Raw genomic sequence first — 21,973 nt, 5'->3', positions numbered from 1 at the left:
AAGGCACTGTCCAGCAGTAATCTGACCAGAACTGAAGAAGCGGCTTGGATGATCAGCCAAACGTCTTCACTCCTACAACATTTTGTCCAGTTGACAGATTTAACTTCGGCTTTTATCTTGTGTGAAAATGGGAAAGATTTTAAACCTGCTCATTCTTAAAACAACTAAATCTAAAAAGTAGGCTGATAAATAGTAAATATTGTTTCTTAAAATATAGTTCTATGATACTAAACACCCCCGAAACTCTGAAAATGTGCAGTGTTTTTCACTCATTATAATTTACAGGTTACTCAGTGGTCAGAGCGGTGGTCCCCCAAACCTGAAGGTCAGAGGATCAATTCAACTGAGATTCACCAAATTCTGCTATTGTGTCCTTAGGCAAGACACTTCACCCACATTGCCTAGTATAAAAGTGGTGTGAGTATTGGTGGTGGCAGGGTCTGATGGCGCAGATTGGCAGCTTCACTTCTGTCAGTCTTCTCCAGGGCAGCTGTGGCTTCAGGGTCTTACCATCACTGAGTGAATGAATGAGACAGTAGAGCTTTGAGTGGCTTTGACAAGTTTGTAAACACATTCCAACTGTAACAGAAAGAAGTTTCGACAGCTGAGCTCCAGCTAAAAGCTGCGTCAGACAAAGAACAGAACATGAACTTTGACCTACAGATTATGTAGGAGCAGAGACAGAGATGGGCTGATGTAAGTCTCCAGAACCCCAGGGAGTTTCATCAGAAAGTTCCCCAAAGCTCTGCCTCAGTTGGTAAACAAGTCCAACAATCGCCAGGGATCATTTTTATCTGCCAGGGGAGGTGCCGGAGGGTGCCAGGGGGAGGTGCCAGTGGAGGAGCCAGGGGAGATTCCAGGGGAGGTGTCTATCATCTAAAAATGTCAAAATGGATAGTCACATAGTCCAATTCACTTTGATTAGCACATTTTATAAGCAAAAGCTAAAATCAGTTACTTAAAACCATGAAAGAGAAAAGAAATAAGGAACCAAAACAGAGTAAAAACAACAAATAAAATAGAACACTGAGCAGAAATAATTCAAATCATTCAGACATGTTTAACACACAAACCCTGCATATTTATTAGACTGAGTTCTTCTCTGAAACTAAAAACACTTTGTTCCACCTTGTGATGTCATCATGTTGTAATACAGGACGTGCTCCACTGTGTTTTTAAACTCCATACAGCTTCCTTAGAATCATTTGGATCATTTCAGACCTGGAATTGCCAATCTACTGAACTAAAGGTAAAAGGAGCTTGTGAACAATATAAAAATATAATCCATTGCTTACTTTCTGACAAAGGTGCAAATGTCCTGTTTCTCATCATGCACGAGTGGCCATATATCACACTGAGGAGAGCAGCGACGTTCTGGTCATTTTGGTTAAGTGTACATTTCTTATCTGTAGCCTCCTTTAAACACAATTCCCTCTGTGCCTGTTCTTCTTGCAACTGAACAGAAACCTACAAGCTGTTAACTTGAAAACTACCACTTGATGACATTACAAGGTGGAACAAAGCATTTTGAGCTTTGGAGATGTAGACAGACTAATAATAAAGTGTTACTCAAACATGTGTAAATGAAAAAAACACAACTCCAGGTCTGTTTAAGGAGGTAACAGCATTAGAACATGACTTAAAACAACAAGAGTCAGTTTGTGTGATTCAGGGGCTTTAAACAAGGGATTTCACTCTGGGGTTTCAAAATCAGTGACTAAATTAGATGATTTTTAGGCTTGTTTAGCACACATACAGTATGTAAACATGGAGAGTGAAGTGTACTGCACTGTTAAAAGCTCCAAATACTGTGTAAATACTGGAGGCCTTTTAATGATACGGTTTAAAAGGGGTTTGCAGGGATTGTCCTGCTTTATTTTAATCTTAACCTGTGACAGTAATTTCAATATTATTGTTTATCATAATCATGATAAACATCATCATCACCTACAGAAAAACTAGTCCCCCTAGTCCTGTATTACACAAACTGACTCATGTAGCTTTAAATCATGTTCTAATGCTGTTCCCTCCTCAAAAACAGATCTGGTGTGTTTTGTTTCATTCACACATGTTTGAGTAACACTTTACTTTAACACATTATTAGTCTCTTTACATCTTCAAAGCTTACAATGCTGTTTCACCTTGTGATGTCATCAAGTGGTAGTTTTCAAGTTAGCAGCTCCTTTTACCTTTAGTTCAGTAGAGACAGGCAATTCCAGATCTGAAATGATCCCATTGATTCTACTGAAGGTGTATGGAGTTTAAAAACACTCTTGAGCTTCCTGTATTATGACATGATGACATCACAAGGTGGAACAATTAGTTTTCGGTTTGAGAGAAGAACTCAGCCTAAATGTGCAGGATTTGTGTGTTAAACATGTGAATAAAACAAAACACAACTCCAGGTCTGTATGTGATGAGGAAACAACATTAGAACATAGGTCAGAGTCATATGGACCTTTAAACTCTCTCACTCTCTCACTGGGACTGGCTCTAGACCATGGTCTAAACTGGACCAGAACGAAAGCAGGACCAGAGCCGAACTCCCACATGACAAACTTAGAATGAAATGATCAGCAGCTAAATCCAATGTCCTTCGCCACAGTGCTCCCTCAAAACTCTGACCCTCAGAATGCTGACCTCAGAGTGCTGACCCTCAGAACGCTGACCCTCAGAGTGCTGACCCTTGGAATGCTGACCCTCAGAGTGCTGACCCTCAGAACGCTGACCCTGAGAACACTGACCATTGTAAACTCTGTATCTGTCCAGATGCTACTGTTATAAACACAGACAATGCAACACTCTGTCCTGAACTCAACAAGATAAAACTGCAGCCAACACATACACACATACACACACACACACACACACACACACACAGTAAGTGATTTCTGTGTTTTCTTTATTCTCACTGATTCAGTGCAGTTCAAAGCCAAATTTAAAGTGTTAATTTCTGTGTAATAAAGTTTTTCTGAATATAAATATTCTTAATATTCTGATCACGTATTCTCAGTTCCTTCCAAACCCTGTTTTTTAGCCATATTCACAAACACTGATGCAGTCAGACTCTGGGGCTTCGCCCCTGGGCCCTGTAGCGGTGCTGTATCTCTCGTTGCCTCTTGTGTTGGCGGCCTTGTGTCATGTTGTCATGGAAATAGGAGGTTGAGCAAATGATGGTGGGGCATGAGGGAATGCAAGCTGTGGAGCCTTTACCCCAGAGAAGAATAGTCTCCTGGGCAGGAGGCACATCAAGAGGCTCAAACTGAAATAAACAAACCTTAGACATATATATTTATAAACCATTGGAAAACTATACTGAGGCTCACAAAAGGTCAAAGGTCGAGTCCAGCCTGAGGCACAACACTGAAGGTCAGAGGTTGAATCCAGCCGGAGACACAGCACTACGTCTGTGTTACATCATTTTATTTACTTAACATGTTGTTTATTAATTAGCTAAAATACTAATAATAGACACATATTATTTGGCTGGTAGAGCCTTTTCTGCTTGTTTTGCTCGTTACAAATGCTGCAGAAGCCATGTTATGTCCACTACCACTTGATGTCCAATCCCGCACGCAGTAATGTCCACTCCCATGATGTCCACAGTGATGTCCAATCCTGCACACAGTGATGTCGTCTCCCTCACACAGTGATGTCCAGTCCCACACACAGTGATGTCCACTCCCTCACACAGTGATGTCCAGTCCTGCACACAGTGATGTCCAGTCCCGCGCAAAGTGATGTCCACTCCCTCACACAGTGATGTCCAGTCCCGCGATGTCCAGTCCCGCGCAAAGTGATGTCCACTCCCTCACACAGTGATGTCCAGTCCCGCGCAAAGTTATGTCCACTCCCATGATGTTCATTCTCACACACAATGATGTCCACTCCCATGATGTCCACTCCCGCACACAGCGATGTCCACTCCCGTGATGTCGACTGCCGCAAACAGTGATGTCCATTCCCATGATGTCTACTCCCTCACACAGTGATGTCCAATCCCGTGATGGCCACTCCCTCAAACAGTGATGTCCACTCCTGTAATGTCCACTTCTGCACACAGTGATGTCCACTCCCTTGAGGTCCACTCCCATGATGTCCACTCCGGCACAAAGGGATGTCCACTCCCGTGATGTCCACTTCTGCATACAGTGACGTCCACTCCCGCGAGATGTCCACTCCGGCACAAAGGGATGTCCACTCCTGCGAGATGTCCACTCCTGTAGACAGTGACGTCCACTCCCTCACACAGTGACGTCAAGTCCCGTGAAGTCCACTCCCTCACACAGTGATGTCCACTCCCTCACACAGTGATATCCACTTCCGCGTGATGTCCAATCCCGCAGACAGCGATGTCCAGTTCCACACGCAGTGACATCAACAGTGATGTCCAGCCTCGCACACACTGATGTCCACAGTGATGTCCAGTTCCTCACACAGTGATGTCCACAGTGATGTCCAGTCCAGCACACAGTGATGTCCACTGGATGTCCAGTCCTGCACAAATTGATGTCCAGTACACAATGATGTCCAGTCCCACACACAGTGATGTCCAGATCCGCACACAGTGACGTCCACATGATGTCCAGTCCTGAAAACAGTGATGTCCAGTTCAACACACAGTGATGTCCAGTCCCTCACACAATGATGTCCAGAGTGATGACCAGTCCCGCACACAGTGATGTCCAGAGTGATGACCAGTCCCGCACACAGTGATGTCCCAGTGCCGCAAACAGTGATGTTCAGCTCAGTTCATTTTATTTTTGTAACCCCCAAAATCACAACAACAGTTGTCTCGGAGGGCGTTCATGTTTTGGTTGATGGGGGAAACCGGAGTACCTGGAGGAAACCCATCCAGACACGAGGAGAAACATGAAAAACTCCACACAGAAAGGCCTGGGCGACCCGGGGATCGAACCAAACCTTCTTGCTGTGAGGCATGAGTGTTGCTACTCAGCCACCGTGCCGCCTACACACAAAAACAAACAGGAAAATCAAACAACAGGAAAAATTAGACGTCCACAGTGATGACCAGTCCTGCACACATTAATGTCCAGTCCCACAAACAGTGATGTCCAGTTCTGCAAACAGTGTCCACTCCCGCACATAGTGACATCAAGTCATGTAAACTCCCTCACACAGTGATGTCCACTCCTTCACACAGTGATGTCCAGTCCCGCATACAATGACATCCACTCCCGCGTGATGTCCACTCCAGCAGAGAGTGATGTCTAGTCCCGCACTGAGTGATGTCCATTCCCTCACACGGTGACGTCCACTCCCTCACACAGTGATGTCCACTTAAGCACACAGTGATGTCCACTCCCACAAACAGTGATGTCCAGCCCCGCACACAGTGATGTCCACATTGATGTCCACTCCCTCACACAGTGATGTCCACAGTGATGTCCACAATGATGTCCAGTCCCGCACAAATTGATGTCCAGTTCCAAACACAGTGATGTCCACTCCCACACACAATGATGTCCAGTCCCGCACACAGTACTGTCCAGTCCCACACACAGTGATGTCCACCGTGATGTAAAGTCCCTCACACAGTGATATCCACAGTGATGTCCAGTCCCGCACCCACTGATGTCCAGAGTGATGTCCAGTCTTGCACACATTTATGTCCAGTCCCACACACAATGATGTCCAGTCCCGCACACAGTGATGTCCAGTCCTGCACACAGTGATGTCCACAGTGATGTCCAGTCCCACACACAGTGATGTCCACAGTGATGTCCTGTCCTGAACACATTGATGTCCAGTCCCACACACAGTGATGTCAAGTCCCACACACAGCGATGTCCAACAGTGATGTCCATTGCCTAAAACAGCGACATCCACCCCCAGACACAGTGATGTCCATAGTGATGTCCAATCACACAGTGCTGTAAAGTACCTCACACAGTGATGTCCACAGTGATCCCCAGTCCCGCACAAATTGATGTCCAGTCACACACAGTGATGTCCATTCCCTCACACAGTGACGTCCACTTTCTCACACAGCGACTTCCAGTCTCGCACACAGTGACGTCCATTCTCGCACACAGTGATGTCCACAGTGATCTCCAGTCCCTGCACACAGTGATGTCCAGTCGCACACACAGGGATGTCCAGTCCCTCACACAGTGATGTCCACTCTCGCACAAAGTGACGTCCAGTCCCTAACACAGTGACGTCCACTCCCGCACACAAAGCTGTCCACAGTGATCTCCAGTCCCGGCACACATTGATGTCCAATCCCACACACAGGGATGTCCAGTCCCAGACACAGTGATGTCCACAGTGATGTCCAGTCCCACACAAATTGATGTCCAGTTTCACACACAGGGATGTCCACTCCTGCACACAGTGATGTCCACAGTGATCTCCAATCCCTGCAGTCCCTCCAGTCCCTCACACAGTGATGTCCACTCCCGCACACAGCGATGTCCACTCCCTCACACAGTGATGTCCACTCCCGCACACAGTGATGTCCACTCCCTCACCCAGTGATGTCCACTCCTGCACACAGTGACGTCCATTCCCACATACAGTGATGTCCACTCCCGTGATGTCCACTCCCTCACACAGTGATGTCCACTCCCGTGATGTCCACTCACGCACACAGTGATGTCCATTCCTGTGATGTCCACTTTCGCACACAGTGACATCCACTCCCCACATGACGTCCACTCTCACACACAGTGATGTCCACAGTGATTTCCAGTCCCTGCACACATTGATGTCCAGTCCCACACACAGGGATGTCCACTCCTGCACACGGTGATGTCCACTCCCGTGACATCCACTCCCACACACATTGATGTCCACTCCTGTGATGTCCACTCCTGGACACAGTGATGTCCACTCTCGCACACAGTGATGTCCACAGTGACGACTAATCTTTCACACAGTGATGTCCATGCCCGCGAGACGTCCAATCCCATACACAGTGACGTCCACTCCCTCACACAGTCACGTGAAGTCCCACACACAGTCATGTAAACTCACTCTGAGAAAGATGTCCACTCCCTCACACAGTGATGTCCACTTCCATCACTTCCACTCCCGCACACAATGATATCCACTTCCATATTGTCCACTCCCGCACAAAGCGATATCCACTCCCGTGATGTCCACTACCGTACACAGTGACGTCCACTCTCGCACACAGTGATGTCCACAGTGATGTCCAGTCCTGCACACAGTGATGTCCACTCTCTCACAGTGATGTACTCTCCCGCGAGACGTCCACTCCCTCCCTGCTGCACACAGTCACTCCCTCACTCATTGACGTCCACTTCCTCACACAGTGATGTCCACTTCCTTACACAGTGATGTCCACAGTGAAGTCCAGTAACGCACACAATGACATCCACTCCCGCGTGATATCCACTTCAGTGGAGAGTGATGTCCAGTCCCGTACACAGTTATGTCCACAGTGATGTCCAGTCCTTCACACAGTCATGTCCACAGTGATGTCCATTCCCTCACACAGTGATGTCCACTTCCCGCACACAGGGATGTCCAGTCCCACAAACAGTGATGTCCACTTCCGCACACAGTGATGTCCAGTCCTTCACACAGTGATGTCCACAGTGATGTAAAGTCACTTACACAGTGATGTCCACAGTGATGTCCAGTCCCGCACAGAGATATGTCCATAGTGATGTCCAGACCCGCACACAGTGATATACATTTCCGCACACAGTGATGTCCACTCCCGCGTGATGTACAGTCCCGCACACAGAGATGTCCAGTCCTTTAGACAGTGATGTCCATTTTCTCACACAGTGATGTCCACTCCGGAGTGATGTCCAATCCCGCACACAGCGATGTCCAGTCCTGCACACAGTGATGTCCACAGTGATGTCCAGTCCCTCACATAGTGATGTCCACAGTGATGTCCAATCCCGCACACAGTGATGTCCACTTCCGCACACAGTGATGTCCAGTCCCAAACACAGTGAATTCCACAGTGATGTAAAGTCACTCACACAGTGATGTCCACAGTGATGTCCAGTCCCGCAAAGAGATATGTCCATAATGATGTCCAGTCCCACACACAGTGATGTACACTTCCGCACACAGTGATGTCCACTCCTGTGTGATGTCCAGTCCTACAGAGACGTCCAGTCCTTTGGACAGTGATGTCCATTTTCTCACACAGTGATGTCCACTCCTGCACACAGTGATGTCCAGTCCCTCACACAGTGATGTCCATTTCCTCACACATTGATGTCTACTCCTGCACACTGTCATGCCAACTCCCACGTGATGTCCATTCCCATAGACAGTGATGTCCACTCCCGCACAGTGATTCCCACTCTCATGATGTCCACAGTCTTGTCCAGTTCCGCACACAGTAATGTCCAGTCCCACACACAGTGATGTCCACTCCCTCACACAGTGATGTATTGTCCTTTTGTCACACAGCTGTGCAGTTTTTTTGGGACAGACAAAAAACGTGGCCAATAATCTGCACCAATGGCATCTACCTTTATAGATTCTTTTCTAAACTGGCCATATAATGATTGCTTACAGGCAGTGTTGTGGAGTAACTGAAAACGTGAACCTGAAATCCTTTCTGAAAAGTTCTTATCTGTTCTGATACAGTTACTTTTCTACAGTCTGCACATGTGTGATTTTTCGTCTCTAATTATACATAAGATTTTTCAGTCTTCAGAGTGTTAAGTGTTTTCAGAGTATTCAGAGTGTTCAGAATGTTCAGTGTATTCACAATATTCAGTGTATTCAGAGTGTGCAGAGCATTCAGAGTGTCCAGAGTATTCAGAGTGTTCAGAATGTTCAGTGTATTCAGTGTATTCACAGTATTCAGTGTATTCAGAGTATTCAGTGTATTCAGAGTATTCAGAGTGTTCAGAATGTTCAGTGTATTCACAATATTCAGTGTATTCAGAGTGTGCAGAGCATTCAGAGTGTCCAGAGTATTCAGAGTGTTCAGAATGTTCAGTGTATTCAGTGTATTCACAGTATTCAGTGTATTCAGAGTATTCAGTGTATTCAGAGTATTCAGAGTGTTCAGAGTGTTTGGCGTTCAGAGTGTTCAAAGTATTCAGTGTTCAGAGTGTTCAGAATATTCAGTGTTCAAAATATTCAGAGTGTTCAGAATATTCAGAGTGTTTAGAATATTCAGAATATTCAGAGTGTTCAGAGTGTTCAGCGCACACATGGATCATTTTGGTGCAGTGTTCAGTCTCTAAACACAGGGACAGTGTTGAGTCTCTTTATGTTTACACTGCACAGACTCGACACAGACTCGACACAGACTCGACCTGTGACAGCGCGGCGCCCGGGTGTTTGGTCATCTATTAAAGAATGAGGAAAAGAATCAGCCCCGGGGCCGCGCGTGAGTCTGGAGCCAATAACAGTGCGGGGACGGGTCACATGGCCGAGGCACACGCCCCGCCCTTACGGAGACCATCCTCCTGCCTTTTGTCTTCGTCTCAAACTTCTTGTGCAGCGCGCACGGAGCGGGAGAGTTTTGTTGAGCTGCACGTTTAGAGCGGAGTCACGTGCGTAAAGGACCGGGGACGCACGCGCCCGGACTCCCCACAGGGACCGTCCATGGAGTTACCGTGTCCGTGCCATGACTGCGCAGTGGGTGAGTGTTTCTGAGGTGTTTCTCTGTGCACGCGCGCTCCGTGGGGTTCCCTCTGTACAGCTCCGAGGCGCGTGTGTCCGAGTTTCTCACGGGAACCAGGGCCTCGGCGCGTGTTGTTCAGACAGAACAGATCTAGAGCAGCTCTTCACACAGGAAGTATTTATGGTCCTCCGCTCAGTCCGATAAGCACGCGCACGGCTTCGCGCACGCTGAAAGTGCAGGGCTGAAACTTCCTTTTTTGGAATCGCTGATGTAAACTTTTTTGGTCACTTCTGCTTCAGCTACAACAGCGGTCACTCTGTGTCCAGCATCACGGGTTACTGTGTATCGGGTCACTGTGTGTTCAGCATCACGGGTCACTGTGTGGAGCGGGTCACTGTGTTTTCAGCATCAGGACATGAGCGTCTGTAAGAGCACGGGTTATGAGAGGTCCCCTGTCATGACAGGAGTATCTGTAAAAGCACCTGTCATGACAGGAGTATCTGTAAAAGCACCTGTCATGACAGGAGTATCTGTAAAAGCACCTGTCATGACAGAAGTATCTGTAAAAGCACCTGTCATCACAGGAGCCTCTGTAAAACGGGTCATGGGTCACTGCGGCTGAATGCGCTGGACACAGGATCAGGGGTGAGGAGGCGTGTGCGTGTGGCCGGTGTTGTGAGACAGGTACAGACAAGTGCATACAGGAGCATACAGGAGCATACAGGAGCGTGCAAGAGCGTACAGGAGCGTGCAAGAGCGTACAGGAGCGTACAAGAGCATACAGGTGCATACAGGTGCATACAGGTGCATCCAGGAGCGTACAGCTGCAGACAGAAGGTATGCACTGTAAACGCGTTGGATTCTCATTAGTTCTTGCGCTTCATTATTTTGTGATAAAAGCTGTTGCTTGTTTTGTGCAAATGAAAATTCAGAAAACCCAGATATCAGAGGGAATGCAATCAAACAGGGTGTAGGCCTGTGTACTTGTAGGTCTGTGTGCTTGAAGACCTGTGTACTTGTAGGCGTGGCTTTGGTTATAGTTGTTTTTTGTTACAGCTGTTTGCAATTTGATTCTAAAAACTGCACATTTTTCTTCTTTCAGATATAAAAAAACAACCTCGTCTGTTTTCATGTCCATGGTGAGCGGTCACTCCATGGAGATCCTCCTGGAGTCAACATTTGGGAGAAGAATGCCATCCTTCAATGAAACTGTAGCTCCTAACGGCCAGTCCCAGGTCCCCCCGAGCGGCTCCAGATTCATGGGCAAACCGTTCACTGGAGCATATTTCTCTTTCATACCTCCAGGAAAAGACCTCGGATCATACCCTGTCCCCTGGACCAGCGCAGAGAGCCTAGATAGAGAAAGTCCTGTGACCCACAGCTCTGCCACAGACCAGCAGCACATCTACAGGAGAGATGGCAGCTCAAACGAGAGCCATCTTGAATATACAGGCTCTGGGATAAAACCGGGCTTTACGCTGTACTCAGACAGTCCAGGGGTGAGCGGCTCTGAGAATGCAGCCTCAGTTATTGTAAGGAAGAGCCCTGTTGGAGCTGACACCGTCTCCTCTGACAGACCTGTTTATCTCGCTGTTCCTCAGGCCGTTTACACACAGAGCTCCTGCTGCAGTGACCTGTGCTGTGTGCTGGGACATGGCTCCAAACACAGAGCTTATGAGTCCTGCTGGAAGCACAGGGAACCTTCAGATCCTCCACACAGACCCTCTGAGGCTGTGTCTCTGCCGGCTGCGCTCCGTCAAACCTACAGCTCCACAAACATGAAGGAAGTGAACCACAGTTTACAGTGTTCTCCTAGAGCCTACCCCCGCCTGTACCCCTCCCAAGCTGCATACGAGCCCGCCGTGTTTCACAGCACTTCTCCTATCTCCAAATATGGACACGCAGCACAGCACCCAGTTTTTTACTGTTCCCCTGTGAGTGTGGAGGTAGAGCAGAGGACGGAGACTCAGAACACTGGCTCCATGAATGCAGATGAGGTCCCAGTCATCCTGAAACATTCCATACAAACAGCAGGGAACCATTACATAGTACCCACACCGCTGCATGGGGACATGTCTCTGCATAGAAGGGAGCTCATGCCAAATCCCACATTTTTACATGGATCTGAATACCCGGGTTATTTCATCCCAAGGTTAAGCTTAAATACGAGGTCAATCCACGGCCATAGACATCCACGCACAGCACCCCATGACTTCACAAACCCTAGCCCTAAGCATGTGCATCGACCTGTGGCCACTTTAGCTTCTGGTTATAGGGACAAATGTGCCCAACATACTGAGCCACCCTCTTCATCTGTGTGTGTGGAGCAGACCAGCCCCACGACATGTATCAGAACATGTACGGCAGCTACGAGTGCACAGGCACAAAACAAATACGGCCCCCCAAAAAATACTGTTTACATGAGCCCGCTTGGAGAAAGAATACACAGAGCTCCCCCTCCTCCTCTTCCTCCCACACAGCCGCCAGCTCACTCAGATCTGGGTGTGCATCCCTCGAGATATCATGCCTATCATGTCCGGCCTCAGCCTAATCAGCTCACAATCCCCCCCCTGCCGCACGCCATTTTATCAAAAAAAACAAACGCTCAGAAAATCCTCTACTGCCCTCCACTTCAAAATCCTTCCACACCACAACTTGCACACACACACGAACACACAGGCCCAGTGAAACGAGCCCTGCCCGTATCGTCTATCAGCATCACTGAAGACGATGATGACGACGATGTTTTTGTGGTTGAGCCAGATCTTAAGAGACAAAAACCTGATCTGGGAAACTCCAAAGATAAAAGTGCTGATATCTCGTCTCCGATGCCAGTTATTAATAATGTCTTCAGCCTGGCTCCTTACCAAACCTACTTGCAGATGTCCAGGCTGCTTTTGGGCTCACTGCGACAGGGACCTGCTCACCCCAGTTCAAACCAAAGCAGAGCTCAGCGGTCAAATGAAGATGTGAAACCACAGTTTTTACTGTCAAAAGCCGTGAACATGAGCCGCACAAAAACTTTACATAGATACAAAGAACACACTGGTCTTTGTGAAGATAAGAAGTCAGATACTAGAGTCACTAAGAAAGAAGAAAACCCAGTTCAACAGATGGGCTTTTCAAATAACGTTAAACTAACAAAGCATCCATCAGAGGTAAAGATCAAACAGGAGTGTTCCTATGAACTGATACACATGAGTCCTGCGGCTCCTGAGCCAGCTCCCTTACATCATACTAAAGTTAAACAGAATCAACCAGATACTGAAACTAAACAAATAAGTAAACATGAAAAGGATGAGCCAATAGACCCAAACAGCTGCTCAGAAATCTCAGAGTGTCACAAGCAACTTAACATCATTAAGAAGGAACCAGAGGACATGGATCTGCCTGAGAGGGCGGACATGAAGGAACCAGAGGACATGGCTCTGCCTGAGAGGGCGGACATGAAGGAACCAGAGGACATGGATCTGCCTGAGAGGGCGGACATGTTGGAAATAAAAAAATGTGAACTGGATTTTGGTCAGAGAGAGGATGAGAACAAGCGCTCAGGAGGTGAGTTTGGACAGAAGTTGTTTGGGAAAGAACGTACTCCTACATGCAGCTCTCCTCCTCTCTCGGCTCCCCCGATCCCAGTTCCTTCTCCTTCTTTTCCCGAGAGAGTTGGCTTTCTCAACATTCCTCCCCATCACCTTAAGCTCTCCACCTATAACATCATAGCCCCAGATATCCATTTCCCCCGCGTTGTCCAGAAACCAGTCAGCTCTCCAGAACCACAAAACACCCAGCCACCTCTGGCCAGTGCTCCACTCCAGATGCCTGCTCGCAAACATTTCTTTGAACTGCACCAGTCCCTTGTCAAGCTGATCTCCAAGTCTGTGGCTGCTGCTTCAGAAGATACGCTACGGTCCTGGCTTAGTCAAATGGAGTTGAGCCATGTTCCCGCCAGTAAAAACCAGAAAGTGAGATGTCTGTTTGGGGCAAAAGGCAGAAACGCCTGTTTGAATGAGGAGATGAAGTCCTCTCTACAGGACATCTACCAAAGACTGAACGAATACAGTCAGGACCATTGCCCTTTCCCCTTTGTGATGCGCACTGGCGCTATCTTTTTGCCGATGCTGGTAGTGAAGGAGGTGTTGTTTCCCTCAGTACACGGAGGTTTGATTGACCAGGTACTGCAGGAGCATAAGGTGGAGCTGCGACCCACCACGCTGTCCGAGGAGAAGGCCCTTATCCAGATGAACAAACGTGCCTGCTCCTCCCGCCTCCGTAAACTCATGTCCTACAAACACCTGCCGCTGGTCTACGCTGACGTGGTCAACCTGCTGTACTATACCTGTGTCTGCAAGCAGCTCGGTGAGTCCATTTGAAGACTGTATGTCACTGCAGTCGCTTAAAGTTCAATCACTCAGATGTTTTGCTCCTAAAGCTGTTTGAGATGTGAACACAATCCCAGTTTTAAAAATATAAATATTGCAAATTGAAGTGCAGTGATGATACTGAAAAATTACCCTTTTTTTTTTTTTTTTTTAACTCTTGAGAGATGGAAAGAGAGATGGAAAGATACAGGGAGAGATAGAGGGAGATTGAAAGAGAGCTATATACAGAGCGATGGAGAGATAGAGCTATATACAGCTACATATGCAGAAAGAGATTTAAAGGGATCAAAATAAATATATATATATGTACACACACACACACACACACACACATATACATATATATATATATATATATATATATATATATATATATATATATATATAGATACAGAGGATATAAAAAATATATAAAGCAAATTCTTAGGAGACGCTGGACCAGTGTTTCCACAGCGGAAGCAACACATGACTGAGTCAGATTAATCAAGGATACAATAAACATATTTTATTAAAATTACAATTTTATACTTTTATATACATTTATATACGTTTATACATGACATGTCTCAAAACAGCAGCGTTGTCACTCTTCAGTTATACAGGCTCAGATGGAGCTGTGCCAGTGAAGTGCCCTGAAGTCTGAGAGCATCTCTGTAGACCTCAGACTTTGTGAGATTGACAAAGAACGTGGAGAGGTGGGATAAGTTTATAAGATCAGTCATTTAAAATATCGAGTGTAGAGTTTTAACTGCCACAGAAACATGCAAATCAAAACTAACACTTCTGCCCTTCTTGTTCGGAGGTATTTAAAGCCCAACCACAAGTTTAGTCGGAAACAGAGACGCATATTATTTTTGTATATATAGCCCAACTTTAGTACCTTAAGTAGTGGTAGTTTTCCCTTTTCAGGCCTGGGTCAAACGGGTAAAAGGTTGCACTGCGACTTCATTTAAAAGTGTTTGCACCTCATGTTTTGACTGTGAATTAATGAGACTTAATAAAAGAGTGTTGTGTTTTCGCCCATTTGAAACCCAAACGGTCCCTTGGTTAGTTTGGTCAGGACCCAGGGCCAGTTTGGGCCTAATGTAACCAGGGACTTTATATGTAAATGGACATAGCTAACCTGCTAGCTGCCGCATTCCAAACAGGAAGTGATCATGGGCTCACTTTGGGCTCCAATTCACTTTCTATTGTAAAACTGTGGCCCCTCTCTTTGTAACTTCTGCTGTCAGACTCATCATTTTGGTCTTAAATATTCATATTAACCCGCAATACATGATCCTGGGTTTTTTATTTCACTATTGTGTCTGTAAATCAGGATATGAACAGTAATAACAGACAAATCAGGTGACTTTTTTTCCCTGAAGTTGCTCCTGCTAGCGTTAGCAACAGGTTTGATTGACAGTGTTGCTAAGCGCCCGCTCCCTGCTAAACCAACAGTGTGGGCAGGAAGGGGTGTTACCTTCAACAGGTTTGCTCCAGATTGGTTCTTTGGTTGCTATGATACTCGCAGTTGGAATTCCAAATATGGAACTCTGCTCCAAATTGGTCCCTATAACTGCTAGCCTTGATGAGCTTCATTTGGAGCCGAATGCGGTGGGTGACGTCACAGTCACTTCTTAACACAGTCTGTGGTTGTAACATAACTGTGGAGATGTGAGGTACAAGCTCATCTTGGTCCCAGAAAACATCTTGTATTAAACCCATTCAGATGTTTTAAATGTCAGTGTGTTTTCTGCAGGTCTGTGGAAGCATCTTGAAACTGACACAAACCTCATATTAAACATATGTTATTTGAAAACCTTTGTTCCAGAGTCAGCGTCTTGTGAAGTCCAAAGCCGAGTGCAGGTACAGAGCTTTAGCCCCTGTCCTCTTCACACAGTCTGAGCCTCTGATCTAAAAACTAATCAAGCATGATGCCCTCCTGACTGCAAACCTGAACTCCTCATTTCCACATTTCTGTTTGAATCTGGGCTTGTGTCACAAAGACTTCTGCGTCTGGGACATTGAGTCATTCACTTTCACTAAACTCTGCATCTTCTGCAGCACTTCCTCCTTCTCCCTGTGCAGCCGCTGTTAAAGGAAGTCCTGACTCCGCATCATGTGACTCTGCCGGACTCCATTTCAACATCTCAGCTGTTCTTTTTCTGTCTTTACTTCAGATTGTTACGAACTAACATTGGTGGTGGTGAACGGGCCTGTCACAAGAACACGTTTAAGCTCGAAATATGGCAACAGAGAAGTGTCACCATAAACGATAATATTGAAAAAATATGCCTCAGAATAAGATTAAAATAAGAGGATGTTCCCGGTGACCTCTTTTTAACCCAGTTCAACCCTGTTTAACCCTATTTGACCTAGTTTGACCCTGTTTAATCACAGGCCTGAGCTGCACAGCCACATCCAACCTCTGCAGCTCAAATCTTACCATTTCGTAATAAAATAACAACTTTTTCAAATAAAATGTACATACTCACGTTAATCTTGATGATTTTGTTCATCATTTAGAAAGTTGTAGAGGGTCAGAAACACCTGCTCGTATGGAAGGGTCTGACACTTCTGCTCCTAGGGGAGGGTCCCGCGCATCCTCGTAGGGTAGGGCGGCATTTATGAGCGGGCGCGGGCCTGCTTGTAGAGGCTGGTTTTAAAATGGCTCCTTCCTTCCTCTCCTGTTCCATTTAAAGATGCTGTACATTACTATTCTACTGGAGGTATTGTCTCCTGCTTGTCTTGTGCTTTGCCAAAAATGTTTCACAGTGTGACATTAAATTTACAGACTGGAAAGTACAGATTGGATCTGTGGAAAGGTGACCTTGCTCACAGGAAGATTGCATGTTTTTCAATGTCGTTTTGAGCATGAAAAACACCTGTAGATTAATAAGATGGTTTAAGGCTCCTGTATCACACAAACTGACTTTTGTAGCTTTAATTCATGTTCTGCTGTTCCCTCCTCAAAAACAGACCTGGAGTTGTGTTTTGTTTCATTTACACATGTTTGAGTAACACTTTATTATTAGTCTGTCTACATCTCCAAAGCTCAAAATGCTCTGTTCCACCTTGTGATGTCATAAAGTGGTAGTTTTCAAGTTAACAGCTCCTTTTACCTTTAGTTCAGTAGAGATTGGCAATTCCAGGGCTGAAATGATCCAAATGATTCTAATGAAGGTGTATGGAGTTTAAAAACACTGTTCTACCTTGTGATGTCATGTGGTAAGATAGGACGTGCTCCACAGAGTGTTTTTAGTTTGAGAGAAGAACAAAGAGAGAGAATGAAACAAACACAACTCCAGGTCTGTTTGTGATGAGGAAACAACATTAAAACAGAGGTCAGAGAGTAGAGTAATGGGCTCGACACACGGGGAGCGACTAACGACAGCGTGCAGCGACACTCATCGCAGAGGCTTTAAAATCGAACACACGGGCAGCGACAAACTGCAGCGACTAGCGGCAGCTTGTCACGTCGTGCTCTGTTCCAGAGCAGATCGCGAGCCTCCTACACGTCTGATTGACTGTTTATTTGGAGGGAATTTTGAGGTTAATAGCGGTAGATGGGAAAAAGACGCTAAAATGAAATCTCGTAAAGTTTTGCTTCATTTGACTAAAATATTACAATTGGTTGCACTCTATAAAACTAAAAAAAGCAATCCTGGGTCCACCCTATTCTGCAGCTAATTCTGTTTAATGTAAAAACCTTAAATATATTTTTTAATGTTGAATCAGTCTTTAATACATTTGGTTATTAGCCTCCATAAATTTATCTGAATTAACAAATTTGCGCATGTTAACTCATATTCACCCTGGCACCAACGAGTTCCCATGCAGCTGCTTTTTTTGATATATCTCAGTAGTCTCTTTGAGATATGTCAAAAAGAATTGGGAAATCTGACACCGTGAGTATAATTTTCTCCTCCATGATGTTTCTGAAGTGGACAGTGCATTGGCTCGTCAATCAAACTCTCGGTGATTGGCTGTTGTGCAGGCGACAGCGATAAAAGTAGAACATTTTTCAACTTTCATTAGTCGCGTCGCAGGCCCGCCTGTGCACGTCGACATGCACGAGTGCGAGGTTTTCACGTGCATGACTTTCGCTTGTCGCGGAGGTGAGAGAGACGAGCGATTTTTGCAGTGTCACACAGAGACCATTGAAAATAAATGGAGAGCGAGCGACGTCGCTCCCTGTGTGTCCAGCCCATAACATGGACCTTTTAGTGCAGGGGTGTCAAACATATTTTCACCGGGGGCCACATTAGCAAATTAGCTGCCTTCAAAGGGCCGGATGTAAAATAAATCTAACTACTTTTTAAACTGTTTCTGTATTTATTACTTGTTCAAGTTACAAATATTGCATATGCATTAGCCTAGATGTAAAAATGTGGCTGTGTAACTGCTAATCTCTTAAAATTACATTTTAAGACCGTCATACCTTTTAGTTTGCCCTGTCGAGGGCCACATGAAATGATGTGGAGGGCCATATTTGGCCCCCGGGCCTTGAGTTTGACATGTGTTTTAGTGTAATGCCATACTGCGTAACATCTCCATGGAGACCAGCAGGTGGCGAACCCTCCTGCCGAACAGTTCCATGGTGCATGTTTTAAGTGGATGTAGACATTTGTGTGCTAAGCTCTTTCGTTGGTTGGCCATCTTTCAACTGTTTTCTTTTTCATGCTCCCTCTGTTGTTTTTCTTCTTGGCTGCAGGACTTTAAAAATGAATTCTCCTCCAGCTTCAAACTGCCTCTTGGACCTGCTCCCAAGAAGGAAGCAAAAACTAAACTGAATGACACGCTGAATACATGTTTTTTATATCTGACTTCCTCCTGTCCAAAGTCTGTCAGCGTTTTGAGCGTACTTTGACCACCCTCTGGTGGTCAAAGTACACAGTGCTTAAACAACCAAATGGATATCTGGGGCTATGATGTAATGTGCAACTGTTGAACTTTGATGTAGTTTTGACTTTTAGCAGTTGGAGTCTCTGCACAAAATGAATGGAATAATGATTTTGTTTACATTTTAAAGGGCCCATGTTACTCTACTTTCTGATCTCTGTTCTAATGTTGTTTCCTCATCACAAACAGACCTGGAGTTGTGTTTTGTTTCATTCACACATGTTTAACACACAAACCCTGCATATTTAGGCTGAGTTCTTCTCTCAAACTGAAAACACTCTGTTCCTGTATTACCACATGATGGCATCACAAGGTGGAAGTGCTCCACTGTGTTTTTAACTCCACACACCTTCACTAGAATCATTTAGATAATTTCAGCCCTGGAATTGCCACTCTCTACTGAACTAAAGGTAGAATGTAGCTGTTAACTTGAAAACTACCACTTCATTATATCTCCAACGCTCAAAATGCTCTATTCCACCTTTTGATGTCGACAGACTAATAATAAAGTGTTACTCAAACATGTGTAAATGAAACAAAACAGTTTGTTTTTGAGGAGGTAACAGCATTAGAACATGGAGCTCACAGGAGTAAATTTGGTGTGATATAGGCCCTTTTAAAATAACCACGGTTTCATAGAACTGGAGCAAACAGATCTTAAAATGCAGATTTTTAATTCCAGAGACGAGGACAAACATAAACAAAAATACTATTATCTCACTCAAATTACCTGACTCCTTTCTGCTTTTTTTCAGGACTAGAAATGGAGGATCGTCTTGATGCTGAGGCTGACGAATGTTGCGCAGGACCAAGCAGCAGCCAGAGTTCACCTGTCTCACTACCGCCACCTCCAGATGATTCAGAGGAACTTGAAACCAAATCCCTTTTAAAGAGGAGGAGCTGCATTAAAACCAGTTCAAGACGATTGTTTGATTGTTCGTCGGACGAGGAGGACCAGAATGACTCTAAACCAGGTTCTAATCCAACCCAACAAGCTGACGTGTGTGATGGAGTTGACCAATCTTGGATGTGCCCTTTGACTTCCGAGGAGCTGTCCGTCGATGGGGGAGGGTCCACTTTGCGAAAATCCAAAAATGGTTCAGGGGTCATCCTCAAACTGAGACGCCTGTTTGACAGAAAAAGAACGAGCTATCGACCTGTTTTAGACTCAGACAAAAAGCACTTGGAGCCACGGCCATCAGACCCTGATGCCGCACAGGAAGTAAGCACCGAACCTGTTAGGAGAGCTCCCGAGGTTGCCAGATGGAGGAGAAACACTTTCTCTAATTCTTTACGCCCTCTTAACATCTACTCCAAAAGAAAACTGCGCTCGCTATTAACAATCAAATACTGCCCTTACCTGTCAGCGTGCCACAGCACCGACTACAGGAGGCGCAGGGTGCTGCGCTCAGCTGTGCATAGAGCCAGGCAGGTGATGAAGACATACTACCCCGATCTGGTAGGGAAGAGGATTCAGCATCTGTATGAAGAGGACGACAAATCAGAGGTATGGTACAGAGGGGAGGTGCTCCAGATTCACAAAGCCCACCCCAACCCCCTGAAAACGGTGTTTGAGGTGCAGTACGAGACGGAACCAGAGTGGAAGTACTACCTGGAGCTGCTCATAGACTACAAGAAGGGCTGGCTCAAGATCGACGATTAGGTCATGAAGTGTCTTGAGACTGAAGTTAAGTAAATGAAATGAGCCCAGGTCAGTTGCCAATTTGAACATCCAGATCTGCAACATCCAAATTACACCGTTTCCTCATCACAAACAGACCTGGAGTTGTGTTTTGTTTCATTCACACATGTTTAATACACAAACCCTGCATATTTAGGCTGAGTTCTTCTCTCAAACAGAAAACAATCTGTTGTGATGTCAGGCGTGGTAATACAGGAAGTGCTCCACTGTGTTTTTAAACTCCATACACTTTCACTAGTATCATTTGGATGATTTCAGCCCTGGAATTGCCAATCTCTACTGAACTAAAGGTAAAAGGAGCTGTTAACTTGAAAACTACCACTTCATGACATCACAAGGTGGAACAGAGCAGTTTGAGCTTTGGAGATGTAGACAGACTAATAATAACGGGTTACTTAACATGTCAATGAAACACAACTCCAGGTATGTTTTTGAGGAGGTAACAGCATTAGAACTTAGAGCTTACAGGAATCAGTTTTGTGTAATATTGGAACTTTAAAGTTACACTAAGTATCTTTTCTGGTGCAGGGTCTTCCATCCACTTGTCTGTTTCTCCATTGGTATGTTTTATGGGCGTTTTATTTTTCAAAAATACCTTTTAAACATGCATTCTTACTATGAGAAGGCTTGCCTCAACACAGATCTGCTCTGAGCTGTGGTTTGGTGGCATCATCTGCTTGTTTCCATGGAGACAGACAACTTCAGTGCCATACTGTGGAACATTCAAAGTAACAAGATCTCCAGTGAGACAAGCCTCCAGCAAAGTTGAATAGCATCTTTAAGTAGTTTTTCAGTGAATCCCAAGTCAAAATGAAACATTTGTCTCAAAAAAATCCATTAGACTTCACCATTATTACTATTGTTCTATATTATTTCATGTTTGAGGTTGTGGCCATGGCAACAATAACTTTGCAGTACATTGTCCAGCTCTAATCTGAATCCAAAAACAACACGGACCTTCAAAGACGTTTTAAAGCTGTATGTATGAGTTTTTGTGATTTGATGAGATTTTTATCCAGAGGAGTTTGTGACTGTTTATAGAGAACTGTGGTTCCAAATTGAAATGGGAATGACACCAGATTCCTGTTTTATGTTGTCTTTTTAAACCAAAACACAGAGCCTTAACAACCAAGTGTAATTTTGAAGCATCTGCACCATTTACTCGTTTAATGTGATCCACTCTGATTCTTGACCCCAGACTCTGTGTCTGTTCATTTGTTTTGTCCCTTTTTCTAAAGTGTGGGTTGTTTTACTGAAGGTGATTTTTATTTTCTTGTCTAAAGCTGCTGAGCCTCAGGATTTGACTGTGAACTTGTACAACCTCAGCTGGAAAAGGCTATTTAAGGTTTTATACTGTTTTTAAACCTATGGAGACTGAATGAGACTTTGAATAAATGTTTTTCACATAACCAC

At 45.3% G+C, this 21,973-nt stretch overlaps 1 protein-coding gene and 1 long non-coding RNA gene across 4 annotated transcripts; both read left to right on the top strand.

The window, feature by feature from the left end:
• Window positions 1-1,196: 1,196 nt before the first annotated feature.
• Window positions 1,197-21,969, top strand: LOC129456305 (uncharacterized). Its single transcript, XR_008648711.1, has 2 exons — window positions 1,197-1,249; window positions 20,851-21,969. It is a non-coding gene; the product is annotated as an uncharacterized LOC129456305 (long non-coding RNA).
• c6h15orf39 (chromosome 6 C15orf39 homolog) lies at window positions 9,469-21,969 on the top strand. 3 transcript variants are annotated; one of them, XR_008648709.1, is made up of 4 exons: window positions 9,469-9,613; window positions 10,698-13,951; window positions 19,614-21,120; window positions 21,202-21,969. XR_008648709.1 is itself a non-coding variant. In XM_055222398.1 (4 exons), exons 2-4 carry the CDS (start codon window positions 10,726-10,728, stop codon window positions 19,617-19,619), a joined length of 3,267 nt encoding a protein of 1,088 aa, XP_055078373.1. In that variant the 5' UTR covers window positions 9,469-9,613; window positions 10,698-10,725; the 3' UTR covers window positions 19,620-21,969. The 3 variants fall into 3 exon arrangements, 2 of the variants coding, with proteins under 2 accessions (XP_055078373.1, XP_055078372.1); XM_055222398.1 differs by adding an exon at window positions 15,788-15,822 and having other exon boundaries at window positions 19,614-21,969; XM_055222397.1 differs by having other exon boundaries at window positions 19,614-21,969.
• Window positions 21,970-21,973: the final 4 nt, after the last annotated feature.

Source organism: Periophthalmus magnuspinnatus, chromosome 6 (genome assembly GCF_009829125.3).
Source record: "Periophthalmus magnuspinnatus isolate fPerMag1 chromosome 6, fPerMag1.2.pri, whole genome shotgun sequence".
Classification (NCBI taxonomy): domain Eukaryota; kingdom Metazoa; phylum Chordata; class Actinopteri; order Gobiiformes; family Gobiidae; genus Periophthalmus; species Periophthalmus magnuspinnatus.
The sequence above is the reverse complement of the archived record's forward strand: the minus strand, read 5'-3'. Positions and strand labels throughout refer to the sequence as shown.

Excerpts from the sequence above, each read along its gene's own strand:
- c6h15orf39 (XM_055222397.1), top strand. The coding sequence starts at position 10,726 with ATGTCCATGGTGAGCGGTCACTCCATGGAGATCCTCCTGGAGTCAACA. Across the intron at positions 13,952-19,613 it reads CTGTGTCTGCAAGCAGCTCG|GACTAGAAATGGAGGATCGT; the intron begins GTGAGTCCATTT and ends GCTTTTTTTCAG.